Source organism: Agelaius tricolor, unplaced genomic scaffold (genome assembly GCF_023055355.1).
Source record: "Agelaius tricolor isolate 1412-34295 unplaced genomic scaffold, bAgeTri1.0.p SCAF_20, whole genome shotgun sequence".
NCBI classification, from domain to species: domain Eukaryota; kingdom Metazoa; phylum Chordata; class Aves; order Passeriformes; family Icteridae; genus Agelaius; species Agelaius tricolor.
The window spans coordinates 7,458,080-7,482,170 of record NW_027269280.1 but is presented as its reverse complement, the minus strand read 5'-3'; the positions used below and the strand labels follow the sequence as shown (position 1 = coordinate 7,482,170).

The 24,091-nt window shown below is 43.8% G+C and overlaps 1 protein-coding gene across 19 annotated transcripts in view; it reads right to left on the bottom strand.

The window, feature by feature from the left end:
- Positions 1–24,091, bottom strand: part of ARVCF (ARVCF delta catenin family member) — a 247,303-nt gene that overhangs the window by 5,704 nt on the left and 217,508 nt on the right. For 18 of the 19 annotated variants that reach the window (XM_071445376.1, XM_071445374.1, XM_071445380.1 and 15 more), the window contains 8 exons: positions 13,228–13,355; positions 12,152–12,302; positions 10,604–10,796; positions 9,329–9,440; positions 8,653–8,743; positions 7,537–7,590; positions 2,846–2,937; positions 857–970 (listed from right to left, as the gene is read on the bottom strand). In XM_071445376.1, coding sequence (XP_071301477.1) covers positions 869–970; positions 2,846–2,937; positions 7,537–7,590; positions 8,653–8,743; positions 9,329–9,440; positions 10,604–10,796; positions 12,152–12,302; positions 13,228–13,355 — 923 coding nt within the window. In that variant the 3' untranslated portion in view covers positions 857–868. The remainder of the gene's footprint in view (positions 1–856; positions 971–2,845; positions 2,938–7,536; positions 7,591–8,652; positions 8,744–9,328; positions 9,441–10,603; positions 10,797–12,151; positions 12,303–13,227; positions 13,356–24,091) is intronic. The other variant, XM_071445383.1, reaches the window with a different exon arrangement.

Genomic DNA, 24,091 nt, shown 5'->3' with positions numbered 1-24,091 from the left:
GAATGACAGCTCATGGTTTGGAATTTGGGCCTTTAAAGTCTCTTGCTCATTCTGCTGGGAAAGTTGCTCAGTGCCTTCGTGACAGTCACTGAAATTTTCCTTTAGTCATAGCCAGGGGCACAACACCTGCTGTTCCAAACACAGCATCCTCTGACAAAGTGCCAGAAGGTATCACCAGGGTGACTCGAGCAAGACAGCAGGACACAGATTAGCAGTGGCAGGAGCGAAGAAAGGCTGGTAACATTACTGAGGAACTTGGCACATGGCAAAGGCACACAACTAGAACACAACAAAAAGGCATCTTTCTTTAGTGACACACAATAAAAAAAAAAAAAAGAAAATGGAAAGTGGGAGTTGTGGGTCACTATTTATTGTGTAACCAAGATCATCTCCTTGCAAAGTAACTTGTGTTACAGTCAGCAGCTTTCCTGCTGTAATTCGTGGGAACCTTAGGGGACAGCCAAAAATAGTCAAGGATATGTTTTTTCTTAAGTCTCAGGCTAATCCTTATAATGAGCATTGAGGGAGAAAAATGGTTGGAAGCAGGAACACACTACTCAAATTCATTCCCATGGCCTAACAGCAGAAATATTTCACATTTCAGCTGACAACTAATCATTCACAATATTAATTTTCTGCCTGGTTATTTGACAGGTTATTTTTAATCAAACAGTGGTGTTTGATTGCATTTCATTAAAGATACACTGAATAGTATAAAGACCACTTTTTTTTTCTTCCAAATGCACTTTCATCTATCTGTAAGTTAGCAGTTAGATTTGAAGAGATCCCACAGCTATACAGATCATGCACAAGAGAAAGTTATTCACTAGCCCCAATTACCATTAAAAGGACCTACCATGCATGCAAATTAGACCCAGGAGTCAACAGGCTGGGGTTTAATGTCACGGGCATCCACCAGATTCACCGAAGCCCTGTTACTCCTGTTAATGTTTTTCCTATTTGTGTCATTCTGCAGCACAGGGTGAGGAGTTAAAGCAAAACAGAGCGGATTAATCAAACAAAACCACCAAACAGGTCAGCTTAAAGTAGCACAAGGGAAAATTAGTGGTATAGAAAGAAACAAGATCAGCAAAGGCACAATACTGACAAAAGCATCTGCAACAGCCAAAAGGCCACACTTCCCTGGATTCCCAGCCTCCCTTGAGCTTGCACACAGCTCACGAGCCATGACCCCCATGGCCACATTTCTGTTTGGCAGCACAGAGAGGAAGAGCAGCAGCTGCTCAGCTGTGCCCAGGTGAGGGCAGGGCTGTGCCCACCATTGCTGTGCACAATAACCTGGATTTAGGCTACCCCCAGGTGCTCAGAACCAAGAGGCAGCACAGGCTATGGGTCACACACTGTTGAGGTGAAATGTTTTTTCTCTCTTTATCATAAAAGCAAAGCAGCCACTTGCTGAACTCTGGTTGTGCTTCACTTTGGTCATACACTGGAGTTAGGGTTGCTTGATGTGATTTTGAGGGTTGCAACGGACCACTTAAATGAATTTTGAGTAGAAAAAATAACAAGTACTTGTTAATTTTCTTACCTTACCCTGTTTTCCTTAAAAAGGCATTTTTGCCAAGTTCCTATTGATCAACATTCTTATGTAACTTACTGCATCCATTCCTGCTGCATCCTTGCAAAAACGTACTAGAACTGTGATGAGGGAACTAGGAAGTTTGTTTGACTGATACTGGCTCAAGCAGGACCATCTCTTGCCAACTGGAGGAGAGGGACACATTGTAGGACTTCAGTAATCAGCTTAAAAAAAGTCCAGGCAGGTTGAAGCCACTCTCCAGGGTGTACCTTCTTGGAAAGGCAGAACACAGCAGGAAATGCCTGACTAGGCAAGTTACAACAGACAAGTTGGTGCAGTTTTCCTAGTTTACCATCTATGGAATTATTTTTCTCCAAATCTCGTTTTTTTTTATTTCCCTGTTCAATGATGGTGGGTTTGTTTTTCAGCTGACTGAAGTTTAACTGTTTCCCATCAACATAGATCACCTGGATTTTCTGGTATTATCAACAATGTGCTGAAGGTTATTAAGGACAGCCTTCTGCAGACTAGCAATAGTGTCTCCTACCACTGACTCTTATTTCAGTGAATCCTCATTTTCCTTCCTGGAATTACTCCCCCAGGGGAAAACCCAAGGCCAGGGAGAACTGGTGGCCACAGCATTTTTACATTCACAGACTTTTTACTCTGAAAAGGTACAGAAGTGCAACAGAAATTACACAGAGCCTTTGAGCCACACTTGCACACAGCCCATAGTACAAAAAGTCCTGTAAAGTAAGAATTATTTTCATTTAGAAAGTAGTGTAAATTTGTATTTAGAAGACACACACATAACTGTGCATGTCTCTTCTTTGCTCTCCATCTCCCTGGCCCATGGCCATGGTCCACCATCAGGGCTGTGAATGAGTGCTGCAGAAATGAGGCCTATTCACCACACTGCTGGACATGGACACACAAGATCACACCTGTTTCTCGTGATGAAGACAATAAAGCAGCATGACAACCTGAAGAGACTTGTCAGAACAAAGTCTGAGCACAGTTACACAGTTCAGGGCCAGGGAATGCTGCCTGGACAAGGGTAACAGAACAAAGACTTCCTATCTTTACAACCTCATCCATTGACAAGAGTACAGGAGCAAGTACCTGCACTTGCTGCTGCACTGGAAAGCAACAGTTTGTTTTGATTTCTAGTTAGCCAAGTGCTAAATTACAAAATAATGCCTTTATGTGAAATAAAAGAAGGCCTTTTATAGAGCCCCCTGGTGAGGCCACTGGATTCCTTTCTTCCCAAGGCACTAAGTACCCTCAGCAGGAAGGGGAGCTCACTTTTAAAGGTTCCTTCTCGGAAGCGTCTCCTGTGTTATCGCTGGTCTTGTACTTGCGCTCCTTGTCTCGGTGGTCGATGGTGGAATATCCATCTGAGGGGAAAACACAACAGTCAGGCATGAAGCAAAAACAAGAGCAGAACCAGAGCTGATGCAAGCAGAATTCTTCAGCAAAGGAATAGGAAAACAAACCACCACAACCCAAAGATGCCGGCAGCCTGCTTCTCATGTGCTCCAGCTCTGAAATTTCATTTTTACCAGCTAAAAACAAACAGAGAAGCCTTCTTTTTATAGCACTGCCAGATGCTGGCACTCATTAGCAAGCAGCACTATTTTCATCCCAGCCTGCTGCACTTTTTAGTGTGCCCAAGGAAAGCAGCAAGTTGTCATCTCATGCCCTGTGGCTAATGAGCTCCAAATTCAGCCCAAATCCTGCATTCCTTGCTTAGCAGCCTGATTAATTGGCTGTGTTCATTCTCTGAATGCTCTGCAGCCTGTTACCACTTTTCCTGAGCCTGACTACTAGCAGGACATGACAATAATTTGGAAGAGTCCCCGTCAGAGCACTGAGAAAAAGGGCCTGTCGAGTTGGAAGAAATCTCAATGCAATCCCTGCTGTGCTTGGGCTGTCTTTCATTACGAAACAGCACCTGTTGGTGCCTTTTCTCCTGACAACTAAGGAACAGCATGAAAGCATGATCAACACAAGGAAGAAAACTGTGAGAGGGTTTTATAAAGAAATAGCTGTAATTATTGCAGAACCTTTGCTTTGAATCATTGTCAGACAATGCAAAACTTAATTTATTTTCGTGATGCATCAAATTTCCTCATTATCAGTGACAAATAGATCTTTGCTTCCTCTGCTTTGACAGCATTGTAATCTGGAGTAAACAACACCCAAATTTATACCTCCCTGTAGGCTTTTGTTTTCCCCTGTGTAATTGAGGGATCATTAATGTTTTCTTGTCTTGACAAACTGTGTTTTTAGAATACCACAAGAAGTTTTACATAAACTATCAAAATGCCTCTCTCTCAGTTTGTTACTTGCCTGTAACAGGCCATTAAGGATGGGTGAGTCAGATGTATTTGTGGGCTTCTCATGGCACTGTTTGCCCACATGACAACTGCACACAGAGCCAGGTTTAACTGAGAAAAGCTGCAATGTTCTGTGTGCCTCAAACCCAAGTGCACACAGACCAGCAAACAAGCACCTGAAGCAGGATGTGTTTTTGACATCAAGGGCAGTAAAAGATGATTTAACCATGCTGACCAAAAATAACTAAAGAATTCTGGAGTTATACATGTAGTTCACAGATCATAAAGCATGATTTGCTACACAGCACTTAATTTACAATTACTTGTTGACAATCAAGATGCCTGACATTCTTAGCTATTCCTTTTGAACAAAAAAAGAAAAAAACCAGCTGCACCCAGCTACCCAGCCAGCGCTTGTGGGGAATGCACGACCGATAACTCTCCTTCAAATGACAGGCATGAACATTGCTAGTAGGCTATGTCCTAATCTACAGATTCATCATCTAGTTAGGACAAAATACTTCACAGAAGTATGTATTCAGTGATGGAAAAACAGAAAATTAAACTTGCAGCATCTGGGTGGTAGCTTTTTACAATCTCATGGTAACTGTACTCACAAGGATGTAATGGATCACTTTGCATTTTTGTAGTGCCATCATCATGGATGATCGACAAATGCTTCCAAAAGGAATTGCCAAGACACAATGGAAACCTTTGAACTACCCCAGAAAGCAACAGCCACTAAGTGAAGCTGATGGCAGCTGTGATACTTCCCAGGGAGCAAGGTCATTAGTAAACTATAATAATAAAAAATAAAAACCAAACCAGTTATTTAATAATATGAAAAATTTAAAACTCCCATACTTAGCCAAGACACATCAGCAAGAGGAAAATCCCATTTTTGCACTGGCAGTAATCTGACAACAAAGAACACTCAAGAACTTTGCCCTTTGCATCTGAACTCCAACACATTTTGCATTTTTTGTCCTGTGGACCCCTCGCCTGTACAGAGACTGGCACCCACAGGTCACGTGTCCAAAATCCACACACTGTTCTATGCCTCTGTCAAGATAAGCAGCAGCAGAGATAGGAAGTTCATGATTTGATCAAATAAAATGAGAAATTGAAAGAGGCTGCATTACAGAAGAAATACCTCATTGCCCTGAGAACCACAGCTCTGCAAGGAAGTTAGAAATCTGCAGTTAGAAATCTGCTTCTCCCATATTTCAGATTCATTTGAAGAGGCAATCAGAATTAATTGCTTCTGTGGCATAAAGATCTATACATATCTTGCTGCTCCAAGGTATTAAGTACTTTACTTTGACTTAATACAATCTTTTGTATAGACAAAAGTTACTTTGGTCAATAGAGGAATATCCCATCATTGGCTTGTTTACTTCTCTCTCTCAGCATCCTGCTTGTTGTTGTCTCTGTTGCTTCTTTATCTCCCCCTCACTCTACAGCAACATTTTTATGTCATCACCAATTACAGAACCAAATACATGCCTGCCAGAGTCAGTCCATCTGTGCCCTCACACAGCTCTCAACTTACAAAAGATCAAACCTCTAAACCCATCAAAGAGAAGGAGGAGAGAGGAAAAGTCATGGCTGAAGATGGGCATGGAGGATAGTGGCATTTGAACTCTGTCTATCTGGTCTGAACAATCTCACTTCCCAAGTGCTCCTGTCTGAGTGCCTACAGGTTGACTAAGGCACACACAGAGTTTTGGAGGATTTGGCACAGGCTGGAGATCACCATTCTGCTGCCTCTGCAGACAGCTCGGGGACAGAGCCCAGGCACACGGTGACAGTGGCACTGCTGCTCTGCAGCCTGCCTGCAGTGGGGACACCTGACAAACCTGATCATCCCACGGTGACTCGTAATACAGGTTTTCTTCTGTCTCCCAGCACATCCACACCCTACCCAGCTGTTCCACTGCCCCAGACAGCAGGGATCTGACTGCTCTATACTGATAGCTGATGGGGAACAGATCCTTCTGCCTCCCTAACCACTGACAGCCAAGTGATTTCCTCTGTTAAGAAGGATGACCCCGACAGCATTAGGAAAGAAGCTGAGACAGCATCAGCAATTTTCTTTTTGTGATCTTGAAGCAGAGCCCATGTGGGTTAACAGGAAAGGACCAGGCACCAGGACAGCCTAAACACTGGTGAGAAGAGCCCACAGAGGAGGGGCAGAGAGGTGGGGATGTTCTGGAACCATCAGTCCTGCATGGATGTACTCTGCAGGGGATGAACACTGGGCTGGAAGGACAAGTTCATTCCAGAGTGAAAAAAGAACAAAACCTCCAGAACACAACAGTTCACTATGAAGTTAAAATCTGAAAATATAGTCTAGAGCAGCCTTCTCATACTAATATGCCCATAAGACAAAAAACATGCAGCATTTGAAAGAGCCTGAAGAGAAAAGATGAAATGTTGTTATTCCAGTTCCCTGAAATTAAGGATAGTAAACTGGATAAATGAAGTTGTGCTATTTCAGAGGTCAGCTGAAAAGAGACTAAAGTCATAGTCATATTGGAAGTATAAAGCACTCAAGAGCTGGAATCAGGAAAACTTGACAGATCTCATCTTCTAAAGGTGATAAAAAGCCTGGAGAACAGCATGGCCCAGAGAATCTGCCTGATGCTGTACATATGCTGTAAATTTGCATTTTGTTTTGTACTCAGGGCTGTACCAGTAACTCCTGAGAGCATAAGGCAGCAATTAATGCTGAGACTATAAACAATCAGCACTGCCCATTCTGCAGCACCTGCCAGCTCACAGCTATTCCTGCCAGGCAATCCTCTATGAGGAGATTTTCTTCCATTGTGAGAACAAATGTTTCAGCGTTCCCTAAGGCAAAATACATATGGACAGTTGATTCATGGCAGGTGGCATCTCATTTTTCCAAGAATTCAAAAGGTAATATATACCTGTTCTTTTACTTTCTGAACATGCTTGGCTTTTTCTTGGCTCTAACTTGCTATTTTATTCAATCACAGTTACTAATAGCAGTGTACCAAACTGTTTGATCTGGAGGCATTCATATAGGTGCATTTAAATAGGTGCAAATTCTCAAGACACCACACAGCATCTTTATCTACCTTGGTAAAGGAAAAAACCCTACAAGTTTAACACTACAGAGCTTATCAGTCTCAAAGCACATCACTGACAGTCAGTGGCTCTTCTCAGTCTAGAGGAAAAGCCAGGCTCATTTAGATGCAGGTAAATGGAAAGTAGTCATGAATATCACACACTAACCTATTTTTGGTTTTACCTACAAAAACAAAGGCAGAACAGATTTAAATACAAGCAATACATTGAAGTAAATTTTCAACTCTTTCTTTCAGAATCCTGGAGACTTCCAGATCTGTAATAGGGAATGCAGCTGCCTCAGGGACCAAAGAGCAGAATGAAAGCTGGGTCAGTGTACCTCCAATATATGCATGAAGTAGTGGGGGAAATTGGTGTGACACTCTACATGTACACAAAGAAAAAAAAAGACGATGACCAATCTTTTGTGAGGTAATGTTTTGTTTTAAATGTCAGCTTTATCCATCTGAAATAATATCTCCTAGAGAAACAGTTGAACTTTCCTGTGAGTGACAGTGTGCTCTATTGGAACAGACAGAGAGTTTGATCTATGACGGAATTTACCTGGGCCAAGTTCATCCATAGGTATCATATCACGACTCCCAGACTTCTCATTATCTAGAAAACAGAAGCATTTGAACAACTTGAAGTATATTTGCTTTTCTCAAAACCTGGTAGCTCTGAATTAGTCACAAAACCAGAGAGGTTGATAAAGTACTGAATGCAGAGATTATTGTAAAAAAATTCCCAAACTATTCCATTGTTATCCATTCAGAAAGGGAAGTCTGAATCAAATTCTCCAGAGAGCACATGTAAGCCATGTCTGTTCTGCTTTGGCACTGTAATACAGGGCTTTCTCTCCCCAACAGAAACCACAGTTCTGCTTTGGACTACCTACCACGATTAACAAGCTTCTCTTTGGTCTCTCCAGAGTAAAAGAGAAGGAAAGTAAGTAAGGGTGAAGCTTCTCATGGCACACCAGCCAATCCAGCAGCCTGCTGAGCCAACAGAAAACTAATCCACAAAGAAAACAAGTTTCTTGTCACATCAGCAAGCTGACCCAAATCATCCTCAGTCTCCATCATGTGTCAGGTTTGATCAAAGACAGGGAAGGTGGAACAGGCAGGGCAGTGTAGAGCTGTTGTTTCTGCAGTAGCCTGCAGTTAAACCAGACAAAGTGCACCAGGCAAATCCTGCTCTTAGCAACCAGAGCCAGGCTCAGAGACACAGCAATCATGGTGAAATCAAAGCTGGTGCTACACTGATGTTGGTGTGGCTGTGCCTCATGAAAAAGCACAGGCAGGATTAGTTGGAGCTTGAATAAACTCATCTCCAATAAAAAAGTCCTGCATGGTAGAGGAAGAGGCTGTGCCAAAATGGGCACCTCTATTTAAAAAATGGAAAGACTCCAGTACAGAGTAGGGGTAAGGTCGACTCCACTTGCAGGAAGATTAAACTGATAACACTGCATCCAAGTTGAGAAAACAGTATCAGTAGTGTACATTTTGGAAGGAAAGAAATTCTATCCATCTCCAGGTAATAGAGACTGATTATTTGGAGACTGTGGGGTAAAAATCACACATGAACAATGCATTTTTACCCCCTTGTGCTGTAACAGTCACAGCAAATCCAGAAAACCAGTAAAGCACTATATGACAAGCAATAAAGAGAAGAACTGACCTTGACTTTTATCCACCAGAGGCAAAGTGCTGTCATCATAGCCAGACCTGCCAGCAGTACCTTTGGAGCCCTTTGGAGCTGCAGAAACAGACTACAAGAGAAAAACCACACAAACACCAAATTGCTACTCATGGAAACTGAACAATACAAATAAATGAACCAACAGCACAGAGAGAGATTATGGAATGCACTTAAGCCCCCCTTCTGTTGGTAATATGGAACTGGAGGATTTTGTATTTTCACATAGATTTGATAGAGGAGTTGTCTCCCTGTTTTCTCAATGGCAGCACTGTTGCCCTCTGAAAGAAGCAAAAGCCTTCCACAAGAAAAGGTGAGGAGGCTGCATGTCAAACAGAGGTGGCTGCCCTAGGCTGCTGTACAGAACATTTCAAAGGAGACACAACCAAGACAAGACATGCTAATTCTTCCACTGATAAATTGGGGCATTTAGGCTGTACAAGATGGCAAACTCCCCAAATCTAAAGAGCTGCACTCCACAGACCACAGCAAAGTACAGCCAGAACTCTATGCAGGATGGTATTACTGAGTAGGGTACAATCCACTGTGCTCTCACCTGGAAGAACAGAAGTGAAAACCAAGATCTACAGACTGCAAGGTTGGCCTAAGTAAGGACATCTCCATTCAGGCATTTCCAGAACTTATTTAAGATCTTTACCTGAAAGTGTGACTTGTTCCACCCATCCTTCTGAAGGGCATTTCGTAGTTCTTTATAGCTCCAGATCATCTGAAGAATGTGAGATGCTGCTTTTGTTTCTCTGGGAGACTGGCTGATTTGCAAGATAAAATGACAGTTTAAGTATCAAGCACTGTCCAACTATTTCTATGTTAATACCTAATACTCCACACAGCTATTATTCGAACCTATAAGTAATGGGATAGATGTGAAATCATTCAGTGACTTCTTAATATCTATAGGTATTTGCTGACAAAACCAGAAACTGAAATGTTACAAATTTTGCACATTTCTGTGTTTTCACATGTATTGCTGGACAAGCACTGTCAGGTCAGGTCAGCAGCCCTGGTGACACTTTTGTCTTGTAGCTGTCATGAACAAAGAACAGACAGATTCCATTCTGCCTGGATTTTCATGAAAAAAAAAACCCAAACCAAAAAAACGTTCTAAACTGCTTTTCAAACCTTCATCCCAATGTACATCTATTCCTCACAATTCAATGAAGTTGCTCCATGGTTTAGAACACTTTACACAGTAATTTCAGTCAGCAAAAAAATGTAAGCTGTTTTTAAATTGAAAATGAAATTTTATCTACTCCTTATTAAGTCAGTACACAGACACCTTTTATAATCTAGAACAGGCCTAGATTTTTGGTGGCTCTCCTATTTTGTAACAATACAACCCAAGAAGACTACTTCAGCCACTCTCCCAGAAGTCTGTAGCAAACACACCTGCCATGTCTAACGACATGAACTACACAAAACAAAGTTTCCTCTACAGCAGTCAGAACAGAGTTTTTAAATGGAAGAAAATTTGTCACTTCAAATCCTCACCAGCAGCCCTTTGGCCAGAACAATTACCACACATCATTAACCATTTCACTTGAAAGAAACAGATTTCATCACTGGCATTCCAGCAGTGGAACACTGCCACAGAAAAAAGGCCTTCCAAACTACAATCAAAGATCATGGTTTCACTGCAAATGCTGCCTGGTAAATGTATATATGGTGCTAAAATGACAAGGACAAGGAGAGAGCACGTCTTAACACGACTGAAGTGACTCATCAATTAACCTTTTTCATCAAGTACCTTTTAAAGGTGCTGGCTGTTTTTACTTTGTTTATATTAACTGCTGAAATTACAGCTCTGAAAGGTTGGGATGCTCCAATACTTTCACAAAGCAAAAGCTGCTGTTCATAGTGACATTTTCATGTTTGCAAGGAGTTCTTATGCATTTTGCTTTCAATTGTCACTTACCTTGACTTGCTGATAGCTACCAGCTTCTGAATGCCCTGTGTCTGGATCAGAGACCTTGCATTTTCTGAGCTGTCAGTAATGATTTCATGGATGGTATTCAACACTGCAACCACAGTGTCCTCTTCCAGGTTCTTTGCAGATCTCTGCTGCCTGCTGGGCAAATTTCTTACCAGCTCACCCATGGCATAACTACCTAGATAAGGGGAAGAGATACCATTAGGCAGCCCTAATAATCATTTCAGCTTCCCATCCTGAATGATAAAATGGTGTTTGCCATGTTGAAAAAAATCCCTTATAATGCATGTGTTTTAAACCACAAGACTGTAACTTCACAGGGTTTTTATCATTCATTCATTATTTCAAGGCGATTGACAGCTAATAAAGCTAAAATAAAGTCCTTCATCACAGATTCTGAAAGGTATTGAGGAGAGAAAAAAGGCATTTTTACTGAGAATTTTACAGCCCACATCTATCATATTTTGCAAAGCCTGAGGCAAAAAAGCATCCAGTAGCTGCTAATGCCAGGTATTCATGCTAATACACGCACATGGTTTACTCAACTTAGCCCTGTAATAGGCCTTCTGAGGCAAGGTGTGCAGCCATGCATTTATTAACCTTCTCCAACAAAGCTAAGAGAGCCTTTTCTCCTGGGTGCAGTTAGTCTTCTCCATGTATAGTACTTGAGAAAAAACAGGGAATCTGGACTTTATCATTCCCAGGTATCCATCTGTACCATTTGCCTGGCTACACCTCTGAACTATTAAAATGAGAACCTGACATATTAAGGTAGAATCCCACCTTGCTATTTGCCAGTATCAACTTCAATGATGGCCCTAAAAATGTCACCAGTATTTCCTGGCTTGACAAGGCTAGAATTTAAACAAGTACCTTAGTTAAATACAGAAGTCATCTACAGGAAAAAACTCATCTCAGCTGAATCTTTCAAGATTCCTGCTTATTGGCAGGTGAATGTTATTTGCCACTTTGGATAGGAACTAGAGCAGTGCTGAACACCAACTTGAAGAATATTAAGTTGTTTAGAGTCCAGCTTCTACAAGTACCCACCAGGCAAAAGGATGAGGGAGGAAGCAAAAAACCCAAAGGTACAACTTTAGAGCTCCTTGCACATCTCCAGGTTAACTCAGCATAAAAAAGCCCAGACTCCCTCTCTAATTGGAGTAGCAGGCAGGCCTAAGGAGCAACATCTATGAGCACAAGTCCCACAACAGCCAGAGCTAAGGAAAAGATAAGAAACCTCTTAACCCATCCAGCCCTCTGCACACCTACACACACTACTCTCCTGCAAAAAAGTACACCAAGTACACCTAATGGTTCTCCCAAGTTAGAGATCTCCTTCAAGCCACAGCTTGTCTGAGTGGGCTGGAAATACATTCTGAGCTGACAGCTCCCCACTGGGCAGATACAGCTCAATCCCAGAGAGCATGGATGGAACTGCAGAGAGAACAAATCCTCAGCACAAGGGACAAAACCTCAGGTCTCTCAAGGGTCTCCAAGCTCCCAGGCTGGTTAGAGAAGTTCAGAAGATACCTATGAGATCTTTATTGCGACGATCCATGGAGAGGTTTCTCAGGGCAATGGACACAGCCCTCACAACCTTGTCCGAGTCAGACTGGAGCAGCTCCACGAGCACCGGCAGCCCCCGCTCCTTCCGCACCGTCGCACGGATGTACGTGGACCACTGGTTGGGACACGGGGGAAAAGAAACAACACCCAGTACTGTGAGTTCATATACCTGCTCTTCCCTTGCCCCTGGCATTTCCTTCAGTGCTGTAACCCATTTTTTCTCTGCAAAGACCAGTTAGGTTGTGCGTGCTGGTTTATCCCATTGCCTTAACCCTTCATTCAAGTCCACCAAGAACCAAGGAAGAAAGGGTGTATGAGTTCATCATACAGCTCTGGGGAAAGAGGGCAGGAACAGAAGGAAGGAGCATCATCTGCCAGCATCTGTTCTGTACACACCTTGGTGTGAAAACACATCCCTCTGGATTAGGAAAAAAGAGGTCACTTGGAGGAAACACTAAAGCATCTAAAGATCTGTTATCTTCCTCCTCCTCCAATTTCATGGTTTTATTCTGTTTCATGATTGTTTTTCAAACAAACCTGTATTATTTAAAGTAAGCTGGCAGGCAGCTGTGAAACACCACCCTGCCAACCCTCAGGCTGCCATCAGTCCCACTTTGCTGAGCAGTTCTAGAAGTAATCAGGCAAATCTTTGCAAGAACTGCCTGATTAGCGCTGGGGATGCTTCACAGAGGGTATTAGGGGACACTCTGGAGTGCAGTTTCCTCAGCACACTGTCAATCCAACAAATTAAGTATTCAGAACACATAACTATCTAATACCAGGCTTTTCTGAATGGACAAAGCAATGCTTAAGTGGCTGAAGTGGTGGCACCGAGCATAGTTCCACTATGTAAACTTCACCAGCCCAGAAGATGCAAAATGTGTTCAATAGGTGAATGGAACTGATTTCCTCGACATTCCCACCTCCTTCGTTTTTAAAGGAGATACAAATGTACAAAGTAACAGTGCACCTACAATGGGACATCCCCTTGCTCTTTACTTACACAAAGGAAACAAAAAAAGACTGAAGACTGCACTCACCGTCCAGTTGCCAGCACTAAGGTTCTGCAAAGCTCCTGCTGCAGCTTCCAGAGTGTTGAAGTTCTGACTTTCAGTGAGGATGGAGAGGTACAGTCGGACCACATCTGGCTGGTACAATAATTCAAAGCCTGCAGGTGGGGCAAGAGGAGAACAGAAGCAAGAGAGGCAGAGAACACAATGTATAAACAAACACATACCCCTAATTTAATAACCTAAGAGAACAACCGAAAGCTGTGACAACACAGAAAGAAGAGCTTTTGTCATGTCCAAGACATTCTATCCACAATTGCTGGAAATGGTGGAGACACCAACACCTTAAGGTTGTCAATAAAGGCTGGCAATTGTCTTAAGGTTGACAGTTCTTTCTGAAATCTGTGCTATGCTATGAGCTGCCCAGAATGCAGGTGGTGACAAGGGACGATTTTTGCCTGTGACAATTACTGCTTTGCATCTCTAGACTGGGCTGCAAATTCACCTTGTACTCCTGTCCTTGTTCAAATATCTCTCAATACTTTCAGAGACACAAAGAGCAGGATCAAACAGAGTGAGCTACACCATCCTGTCAGCCACACCCTGCACACACCTAGGGACAGAAGGAACAGGCAAGATGTCAAAGTGACCAGAATCCCCAAGTGTGGGTGGCAAGGAGGAACACTGACTCTAGTTCAGACATTCAGCACAGAACGACGCCGGCATTGTCCCACTCTGGGAGACTGTGACAGTCACATCTGTTCACTGCAGATCCCCAGAGTCACTGTATCAGCTGTGCAGTTCCAGCATGACAGGAATGAGAGCTATTGCCAGCTCTGCCAAGGATTTCCTTTTGTGATGCTGAGTAACTGACAGTACCATCGTGTTCTGACTTCCTCATCCATAGGATTAGTATTTATGCATCTACCCACCTTAAAAGGATCTTAGGCAAGAACTCCATCACTCCAAATTGCTGAACAATTTGAAGCAATTTTTATCTATCTTCTTTCACTAAGTGTAGCATGACACACTGCATCAATAAGGGTGGAGTACGCCAAGCATTTGCTTAAAGGACTGGCCAGACAAACCATCTCAAAGTGCTGTTCAGGTTATGTGAACAAAGAAACTAAACCCCTAAATTGCCTTGGTGAGTGCATGAGGGCACAAGCAAGCTCTGGTCAACAAGACTCATCTGCAGTCACTGTAGCTGGTCTGCTGGCCTTTGGGATGTTTGCAGTAAGTAAGCATTAGGTTATGCAGCAAGCATTACCTAGGAGAGGATTTCTAGAAAAACATGACATCAAAGAAAGCATAAAGGTGTGAAGAAGCCTGGGCAAAGAGGCAATTTCAAGCTTGTTTTGAGCAAAGTAATTTTTATTATTTGTACACATGAAAAGAATGTTCTTCACATAACAAGATACTCTCCTAGAATTATAGCATAATTCAAAGCAAGTTTTCCACTAGTAAGACAGGAAATCTCCAAACACAAATCACTTTCTCTCTTCAGCACTTTCTCTTCAAAATCACCCATCTCTCATACACACATCACAGACTATCATATTTTAGACATCTTCCAGCAATGCTGTCCTATCCAGTGGATATATATTTTTTTTCTTCCCTGTTGCTAAAGGCTTCCTGAAATAAGAGCCTTGATTTTAAATTAAAGTATTTCTCCACATCCTTCATATGGCTCTGTAGCTTTTTGAGTCAAGATCTCAGAACTCAGCCCTCTAACACTGTCTATGAACACAAGCTGTGTTAACCCCCTGGCTGTACAGCTGGTACTTATCCCACTGAAAGCAAGCAAACACCATCAGCCAAGGTTTGTTCCATACCAAAAATCCCATCTATGCACAAGGATCCACGAGGATCCATGTACTGGTTCATACTTTCCATGCTCAGCCTCTCATGTGCATCCCAGCACGCCCGGGTCCTTCTCCAGTGACCGGATACTGAACCTGCTCCACGCCGTGTCTCCTTTCAATGCCACCACTTGCCTGCTACACATGACACCCCAGGGATACGTGCAAACACAACAGATGGCAACCCCCAAAGGCATCCTGCCAATCCATACCACTGACTTTCCTCTTCTTGAGTGTCCTGCCCTTGCACTGGGATCATTGCCCTCTATATTGAATGCTGAGGAAAAACTACCATTACTTAAGCCATGAAGCATGAACAGTTGTACAGCTTTTCTCCATTCCTTGAATAAGTCTGTGATTATCTGACTCCAATACGACCTTCATATCACCCCTTTCCCCTGCCACTTCACAAGGTGAATTGGCAACCTAAGAACTTCTCAAGAAAAAACACTGCTGATAAGCGCCTGGTGTTGCTTTCCTGAACACTAATACTTAAAAATCTCTTAGGATAGCCTACTGGAATTTTGACACTGTTATCTTTTAAGGAAGCTTTGCTGAAATGTAAATCAGATCAGCAGAAGAGATGAAGGCAGGTTCATTAACAGATAATATTCATACAGAACATTTCCTGCTTCTGTATCTGAGCTCAGACTTGCCTGTGGTTCAGCAGGATGCAATTGTTCAGCCACAGTCTTCTGTTTGGAAGTACCCAGTTGTAATTTTGTCACACTTGGAAACAGCCCCACACTGTTACTCTGTCCGGGTTATTTAAATGCAGTCTGTGATGTGCCCTTCCTGTCAGTCTGCACACTCCTTTTTGACTAGACACACTTCCTTCCTCTGCACCTTGCTGTGTGTGAATGCTGAGATGCTCCAACCCCCTCCCCTCTGCTCCCCTCCTGTGGCCACAGCTGCATTCCAGTCACGCACCTCTCACCCGTTCTCTGTCATTACCTCTCTCCATGCATGAAAGCCTCTCCTTTTTCCTACTTACTACTGTAAGAGCATCTCAAAAATACCTTCACCTTCTCTCTTCAATAATGCACAGCATTTTCTCTACCAACCACCAGTACCTTCCTGCTTTGGGGCATAACTCCTTAGCAGGTGGTGGATGATTCCCACTTCACTCCACAGTCCCCCCTTTTCAACTACATTTATGCCTCTGCCCTATTGGCACCTGTCTCAAACAGAGCCAGTGAGTGCTCCACACCACCACAGCTCTGTCCTCCCTCCTGCCTCCCCTGCTCCTCTCCCAGCACTGCAGCTCTTCTGGGTCAGCCTGGCTATGCCAGGGGAAAGCAGCAGGAGTACCAAGAATGCCCCTCATGGAGGCTGCTCATTAGCAGGGATGAAAAACTGGTAACGAGAAAGTTGCTGCTGCACTGGAGGGTTTTCCCTCTCTGACAGCAAGCTGACACTTTTCATAAGCATTATAGTGCCTTAAAAAGAAACAAACAAGTTTTAGATTTTCTCCATCTGCCTCCTGTCCTAATGAATCCAGCTCTGCTATTTATAGGATGCACTTCGTCTGAATTATTATGAATTTCCTACCAGTGTTGCATGAAGGCCTCGTACATTTTTCCATGAAGCGCTTCAAGCACGTTCCTGGGAAGCACAGCTGGTCTCACCTCCATTAAGCACTTGCTTCTTTTCAAAACTGATTTCCTTAATTTCAAGATCATCATAATTATTTTTTCAGGTAATGATACTTTTATGAAATATACAGCTAACTCCTTACACCCATTTAAAAATGGTTAGAAGAAATGAGAAAAGAGGGTCATTAGTGATAGAGAATACATGATATTCTCTATCACTATGATGATAAAAATGATAAAAACATCCATTGTTTTTCTTTTTTCTTTAAAAAGCTGTTTTAATTATAGCCCAGATTTAGCACTGTCCTTAAAAAGATAATCTTCCTGGAATAAATGAGATTTTTCCACTGGTTATGGATTTGTGCTGAATTGCAATCTACACTGTTTCCTCCTGGAAAAGCATGGAGATAAGTAATTTATTGCTTCTTTCACTGCAGAAAGCAAAGTAAACAAGTTCACTGTATTAGCTTTAGGCTTTCAGAGAAATGCCTTGGACAGTCACGTCACTGTGAGCATCAGACCTTTTGCAGTGTGTGAGCATTCCCCCAGCTACCAACAAGAAGAACGTGTCACAGACAAGCATCTTCCATATTAGAGTCATCTCCAACACACTGCAGTCTCATCTTTCTGAGAAATAGGAAGATGAGCTTTTTTGCAGCAGAGCTGCTCAGAACTGGCAAATGGGACTATTTCTGTGTAAAGTTCACATTACCAGGACAGGATGTGGCAAGTAGATTATCTGCCCGGGGAACAGTGACAGCACAGACAGCAATTTGAATCCTGAATGGAAAACACCTGAGGAATTAGCTGGGGCTGATTAGCCATCTCCATCCCTTCAGCCCTCAGTCCCCTTGCTGAGAATGATGCAGCAGCTCCTGGATTATCTCCTCCACAAAACTATTTGCTTTCATCTTGGCAATGCTGATCCTGTGCCTATACTTAGCTACATTCTGGCAATAACATAAGATACTGCACCAGGTGCCTATCTCTGATACACTCGCTTAATCCCAAATTCAGACAACTCTTTTTGGAACAAGGCTGCCAAACCTATTTCCCTTCACCACCCATTCCATTTAGGATTTATTCTCCCACCACAGGCATGGGAAATTATACATGTGGATGCTGGACAGATGAGGAATCTCCTGCTGCTGCAGCAGAAATACACTGCCTAATTTTCTATCCACACTAAACTTCTGGACTGATGCTTAAAACAACTGTCAAATTTCATAGGAAGCTGAAGGATGTTGGCAACACTGTAGAAAAAAACCTAAGCAGCTCCTAAACCGGGGGCGGGGTGTGTGTGTGTGGGGGGGTGTGTGTCTGTGAATCACTGAAGTGAACTCTGATAGATACTCACTCTTGCTGTGTGCAGACACAATTGCCACTCACTGCACTTTGCTTCCCGACAGAAGCTGCAGCAGCACCTGGACTCCTTTCGGGCTGCCACTACAGCAGGAGTTGAATTCCCGGCCCACAGCCCCGAGGGGCTGCCGGCTCTGAGAGCTCCGGGGCCGCTGTGCTCGCCCTGAGCCGCACCTGCAGCGCCGGCAGATGGAGCGAGAGGAGCCCGGACCGCACCTCCTCTGCAAGGTCACCCGAAAACAGACTTTGCACAGTGAAAAAACATCTCCCACAGCAACCAGGAAGCTATCAGCCAAAAGCCAAAAACAAAAGAAAAAATTTAAAAAACAGAGTAAAGAGTCATGACAGTAAAAGAAATGAACACTAAGAATCTGCACGAAAGAAAAGCTCTGCAGCCCTTGGACTCCTGCCCTCTGCTGACAGCCGGCCGGTACCTTCACCACAGCCTGTGCGGTTCATTGTCTGCAAGGTCTAAACCAGGGCTCAGAAGTATTTGCTACAAAAATGTTTTCAGAACACTTCAGCAGCAGATCAGTCCTGCAGTTCAACTTGCCCCTTCCAGGAACCCCTCACCTCACTGTGGTTTTATAGACGACTACATGAAAAGCCCCATGGAAAGCTGGGGGAGGTAGCTGGTTACTTTTGTAAAAACAGTAATCAGATCCCTAAAAAAAGCCAACCCATCAGCTCCCTTCCGTCTGTACGCTGTGCTTCAGCACCCAGTGCACAGAGCAGCTTGAATGCCAACATAAACTTGCAAGATTCTTCTAATTGAAAGGCTTAGCAGTAGCGTGAGCACAGCCGGCTCCAGCAGAGCCAAACGCTTGGCATAACTGCCCGAGAATGCAGCTCGATGCAGATACATGCAGAATACTGAGTGTCACACAGCACAGGCACAGCAAACTCTGCAACAAATGGAGATGAAATAATAGGTGGAAAGTTCTGAACAGTCCCTATGGCTTTCACTTCAAGGTACAGCACAAGTCCGGACTGGTACTGAGCTTACTGCAGAGACTGAATCACAAATGCAGCATCCACTAGTGAGCAGCAGCTCTGAAGACAGACAGAACAGCCTTTGAATAGTATTGAAAAGAACAACCAGAATAATGTGGGACACACGAGACTCGAACCAGGCTTGAGGGAATGTTTAAGAAGAGTTTTCTATTTAGGAAATGAGCACCACACTGTGTAACCTTTCCAACTAATCTACTAAGTCATACAGAAGTTCTAAAATGATGTAAACTCTTCCCAGCTTATCACATACTCCCACAATGACAGCAGCACTGGCACACTACTCCAAAAGGGAAGCAAACAAACCCCCAGCCCAAAGGATGTAACAGGAATGTAACCAGCACTACCAAGAGTGAGGTATGCAAAAAACCAACATAGGGAGCTAGGGTGACTGCAGGGAAGACAGAAAGGCAGAGAGGAAAGGAAATATTGGAGGGCAAGGCAGTGGAAGAGAAAGAAAGGATGCCTGAGAAAGCAAACTGTCTTTTGCTACTTCTATTACTCTTTACATTTCCCAAGCTCCACAAGCTGTCATCAAAGCACCATCTTACAGAATGACTTGTACAAGGTTGGTTACATCCCACTTCATATCCAAACAATATGCAATTCAACAAAGAAGTGTCTCAATCAAACACCACCCATTATGACCTTGTACGAGTTCTAGCACTTCTGTTTTCTGTGACCACACATTTTAGAGCTAATACCGTTTTCCCTTTCCAGAGGACCTGCAAGCAGCATTTCTCCCAACAGCGTTTGACACACTGCCCAATACAAAGTCTTTTTCCAAACATATGCAGCTGAGTCTCCTGGCAACTGGAGATGTTCCATTAACAGCCTTTTCTCCTCACTAATCAGTAGCAAAGGCTCTGGAGGACCAACACTTAATAAGAATCTCAAAGCTGCTGCAGATAACTGGAGCACTACCCAAGCTACTGGTTCAAAAAGGGAATGCTCTGTCCCACAGGGCTGCCACCAAAGCACAGGGAATCCCAGGCAGCCAGGCTGATGCAGGGATGGGAGAGCTGCTGAAGGTCTGCACCTGCAGGGAGAGGAGACACGTGGGTGAACTGCAGCACATTTAAGCATTTCTAGGTCACCTTTGGCAATGGTTTTTATTTGCTTTTGAGAAACACCATTGTTACAAGCAACAATGCCTTGGATTGGAGTTAAGCCCTTTGGCTGCATGATTAAAATGAAGAGTTCATGTAAATAGCTTCCTTTACCCCAGTCCCGGAAGACTTGCCTCTGACCTTGGGGAGTCTCAGTACAGTACATGAAATGTTAACGCTTGCTCTCACACCAGCTTCTCTAATTCAAAGTTATTTTTATTTACTTCACAGTGATAACTGAATGCAGTTTCTTTTAAAGAGAACAGGACAATCATATTATTCCAAAAGCAAATCTGTTTTGAAATGCAGTTTGTATCTAAAAATCAAACATTAAATAACATTTTCTCCCTCCCTCTTGCACGCAGAGCACACCCTGGAGTCTCTGGGCCGTGAGCTACATACCAAATGCAAACTGTTTGGACGGATGGGCTCCTCTTTTCCCACCACAGCTTACCATGGTGTTTGCAAGCTCCCAGAATGCAGCCCAGGCCCTGCATCACCACTGCAACATCTCCAAGTGGGACTTGGTTCAAAATCCTGGCTCACATACGTAAGTGAGTATGAAACTAATTTGCATCAAAGGTCTGCCAGCTCTGCAGGGTTTCTCAGTGTGACACTGCCAGCCCTGCTGGGGTATGGAATTTCTGGCAGCTCAGGCACACCCGGGACTCTAAGCTAGGGATGAACACTCTGGCCTGCAGAAAGGCTGTGTCTAGGGGATTCTCTCTTACTGGCTGCCCCTTACTCCTGCCTCAAACACTACAGAGTTTTAAGACAAAAGATTGATTATGCTTATCAGGCTGGTGATCTCACTGACAGCAGATCAATATGCCAAGGGAGCAGCAATGCTCCTAGATGTGAGCAATCCTGCCTGCTCCCTTCAGGGAAGCTCCTTCCTGAAGCTTCCTGGTTGGGCTCACAGGTCTAACAGCTGATACTGAAAGAGCTGGGCACAGTGATGATATGCACTGCACTGGGGACTTCTTAAACAGACAGCAATCCGGCCCATGCATACAAGATCAATACCAAGCGTGTCATTGATCATGTTATGTTTCCCTGGGAGGGAAAACCTGAATTTCCAGATGCTGTCTGCTACATCACAGGATATTTGAACAACAGTGACAAGGTCAAACATCCATGCTTATTGTTTTAGATCTCAGTGCTGCTGCTGCTCCTATTGGCCATGGGTGCTTCTGATATGTCTGCTCCTGTCTCTGTGAGGGTCCAGAATTACATGACTGACTGGTTTTCTTTCTCCTCTCTGAAAGGACCCAGATGGCAGTGCTTGGTGACTGCCCACATGCCCCGAGGGGTGTCTCCTTGCTCTTGTCACCAAACAGCTCTATTTTGTCACTCCTCCTTTTTAGCCAGAGAAAGCAATTCCAAGGAATTTCACAATCCTCTCCAGAAAGGATAACACTGCCAAGCCTGCCTGGTTAATCTGGCTCCTGATGTCTGGGCCAGTGACACCAGTAGAAAATGTGGAGAGGCTCAGGAACTGTCAACTTAACGACCTCAGAGCTGCAAACTCCAGACAAGAATATGTGGGGATACCACAATAATCCAAACCCATAACATTGCCCAAGATCACTTCCTGATGTAAGGAGGTGACACTACAGAATGCCTCATCTGGGTACAAGCAGGCAGAAAGTGGCCCTTTCCTTCTAATGGGGAAAGGTTGAAGGTGGAGGAATCTCTAGTCCTGAGCATACTCTCTGCCTCGGTAGGGCTTGAATCCACTGCTTTTTGGAGCGTGCTGCAAGCCTTTTCCATTTAGCTAAGCTTTCCCAAAGGAACAAAATAAATAAAAAGATGGCTGGCAAAGCTAATGAGGATTGGGAACATGAGGAAAATTATTACTTTCCATATTAGATAAACAAATGTGTTTTTTTAATTGTGCATTCACATATTCATGCCAGAACATGCATGTTTTCTGGGACTTGTCCTTGAACTGAAACAACCAAACACAGGCAAAAACATTTTCCTTACAACCCTCACCTACAGCTCCGTAAAGCACAACAAAGCTTTCTGATCACAGCTGCCATCTGGTGCAGCTGAAGAGACCTGAAACTCCTTTCACTGCCATTACTAGTGCAGATGCCTAAATGTCCAGCCCAACCATCAGCAGGTTTGAGCTTAGTGTATGAAATGTGTTTATTAAAGAGAGAGATACTGAGTGATTCCCTAAAGGAAAGCCCATTAAAAAAAAATTACACCACAGCTATGTCCAGTAGTAAAACACAATGTGTTGCTTTTAGTATCTTATCAACAAGTCCAAGAGCCTCACAGCAGAACAATGTCTCAGAACTAGAGCCATCACTGAAAATGAACAGCACTGTTAAGGGACTCCTTCCTTTAACTTGTAGCTGCCTGAGCATACCATTTTCTTTCCTCTGGTCTTCAGTGTGTGTTTAACCAAGGATCATGTGTTCTAAATTGCCCTTTTTTGGCCTCAAGCCCCTGTAAAACTCAGCTTTGCGGTTCCAGATGCCAATCAGCTGCTCTTACTCCAGGAAGCTAACGAGCTTCTAGCTTCCTCCCAGCTCAGTAGAAACCTGTGTGCAGAGAGAAACTTATTGCAAAAGGAGTCGTGCTTTAGTCCTTGGCTCCAGATGCCACCTAAGCATATTTATTTTATTAAAAAGATTCTGACTTTATTTAGAACTGTTGAGATATTGAACAGCTTTATAAACTTTCTGTCATAAAATGCCACCAAGTAGAGAAGCACAGCAGAGGGAAGAAACACTCCAGCAGACAGCTGCATGACAAAATAAAAAACCCTACCTGGTAATGCATATTTAGTTGAAATATCCCCACACCCTTAGACATTCAGTACTGAGGTATGCAACAAAGATATGAAACACACAGAAAATGCTTTCTTACCTTGAAGACCTCTAAATATCTTTCCTGTCTTCAGGAAAGTGTATGAAACCTGCTGGATCATGAGGCCAGGTATGGTCCCACCAAGTGCCCTCCCCTCCCATAGGACAGACTAGTCATAGAAGCCCAGTAGACCAAAGCATGTCAGGGGCTGTGGAGTGGAGGAGAGGCTGCAGGGCTCTGCAGGGCACAGCTCTGGGCTCCAGCACCAGGGGGAAGCGGCACTCGGAGGGCAGAGCTGAGAGGTGGCTCCGCAGAGCGGCAGCCGAGGAAGGAGCGGCGGCAGCCCTGGAGCCAGGCTGGGCTCAGGGGGGCTGCAGCAGTGACCAGTGCTCTCCCTGGGCACAGCAGCCACACTCCTCCACACCTCCCCAGATGCTGTTTCCACCAGGCCTTCAGGGACACAAGGTGTGGGAGGACCCACAGCACCTTCTGTGCTGTTACACGCTGGGGTGATGGCACTAAAACCAACCAGCAAGGCAAACCCCAATCCTCCATCACTCAGGAATTTACAGAAACAGGATTACTTTGTCAGATGTGGGACTTCGGGGGTTTCCACTGACTGTGCTTCAAAACATTCCTGCTGCTGAGGGACCTCCTGCTCGGGTTTGAAAGCCCACATGGCCCTGACAAGCGCTTGGGTGGATCAGAGCTGGAGCTGGGACAGACAAGGATCCACTGACAGCATTTCCACTCGGGCTGGCACCTGTCAGGTTCTCCCCTTCACAGCACGTCTGCGTTTTATCTTCAGTGCCAAGGGAAAAACAACGTCAAGAAAAAACCCCAAATCTTCCAGAGCTCATGCACACTGAAATATGCTTAGAAGCCAAACTGAAAGCTTTTTTCTGGGTTACTCATGCTTCACTGAGTCCTCTTATACTTCCACTGCTCATCATGATTTTTATATAAAGTCTCATAAATGGTCATAAGCCATTACACAGGTATTTGGTTATTCATATCAATTCAGCTGCTTGTTAGAGGATTGTCTGCTTAAGGCAGTGAAGGGCTGCAGAACTCCACAGCTTGAATCCCTCAAATAAGGCAGAATAAATTTTTCTATTCTCCGGTGGATATA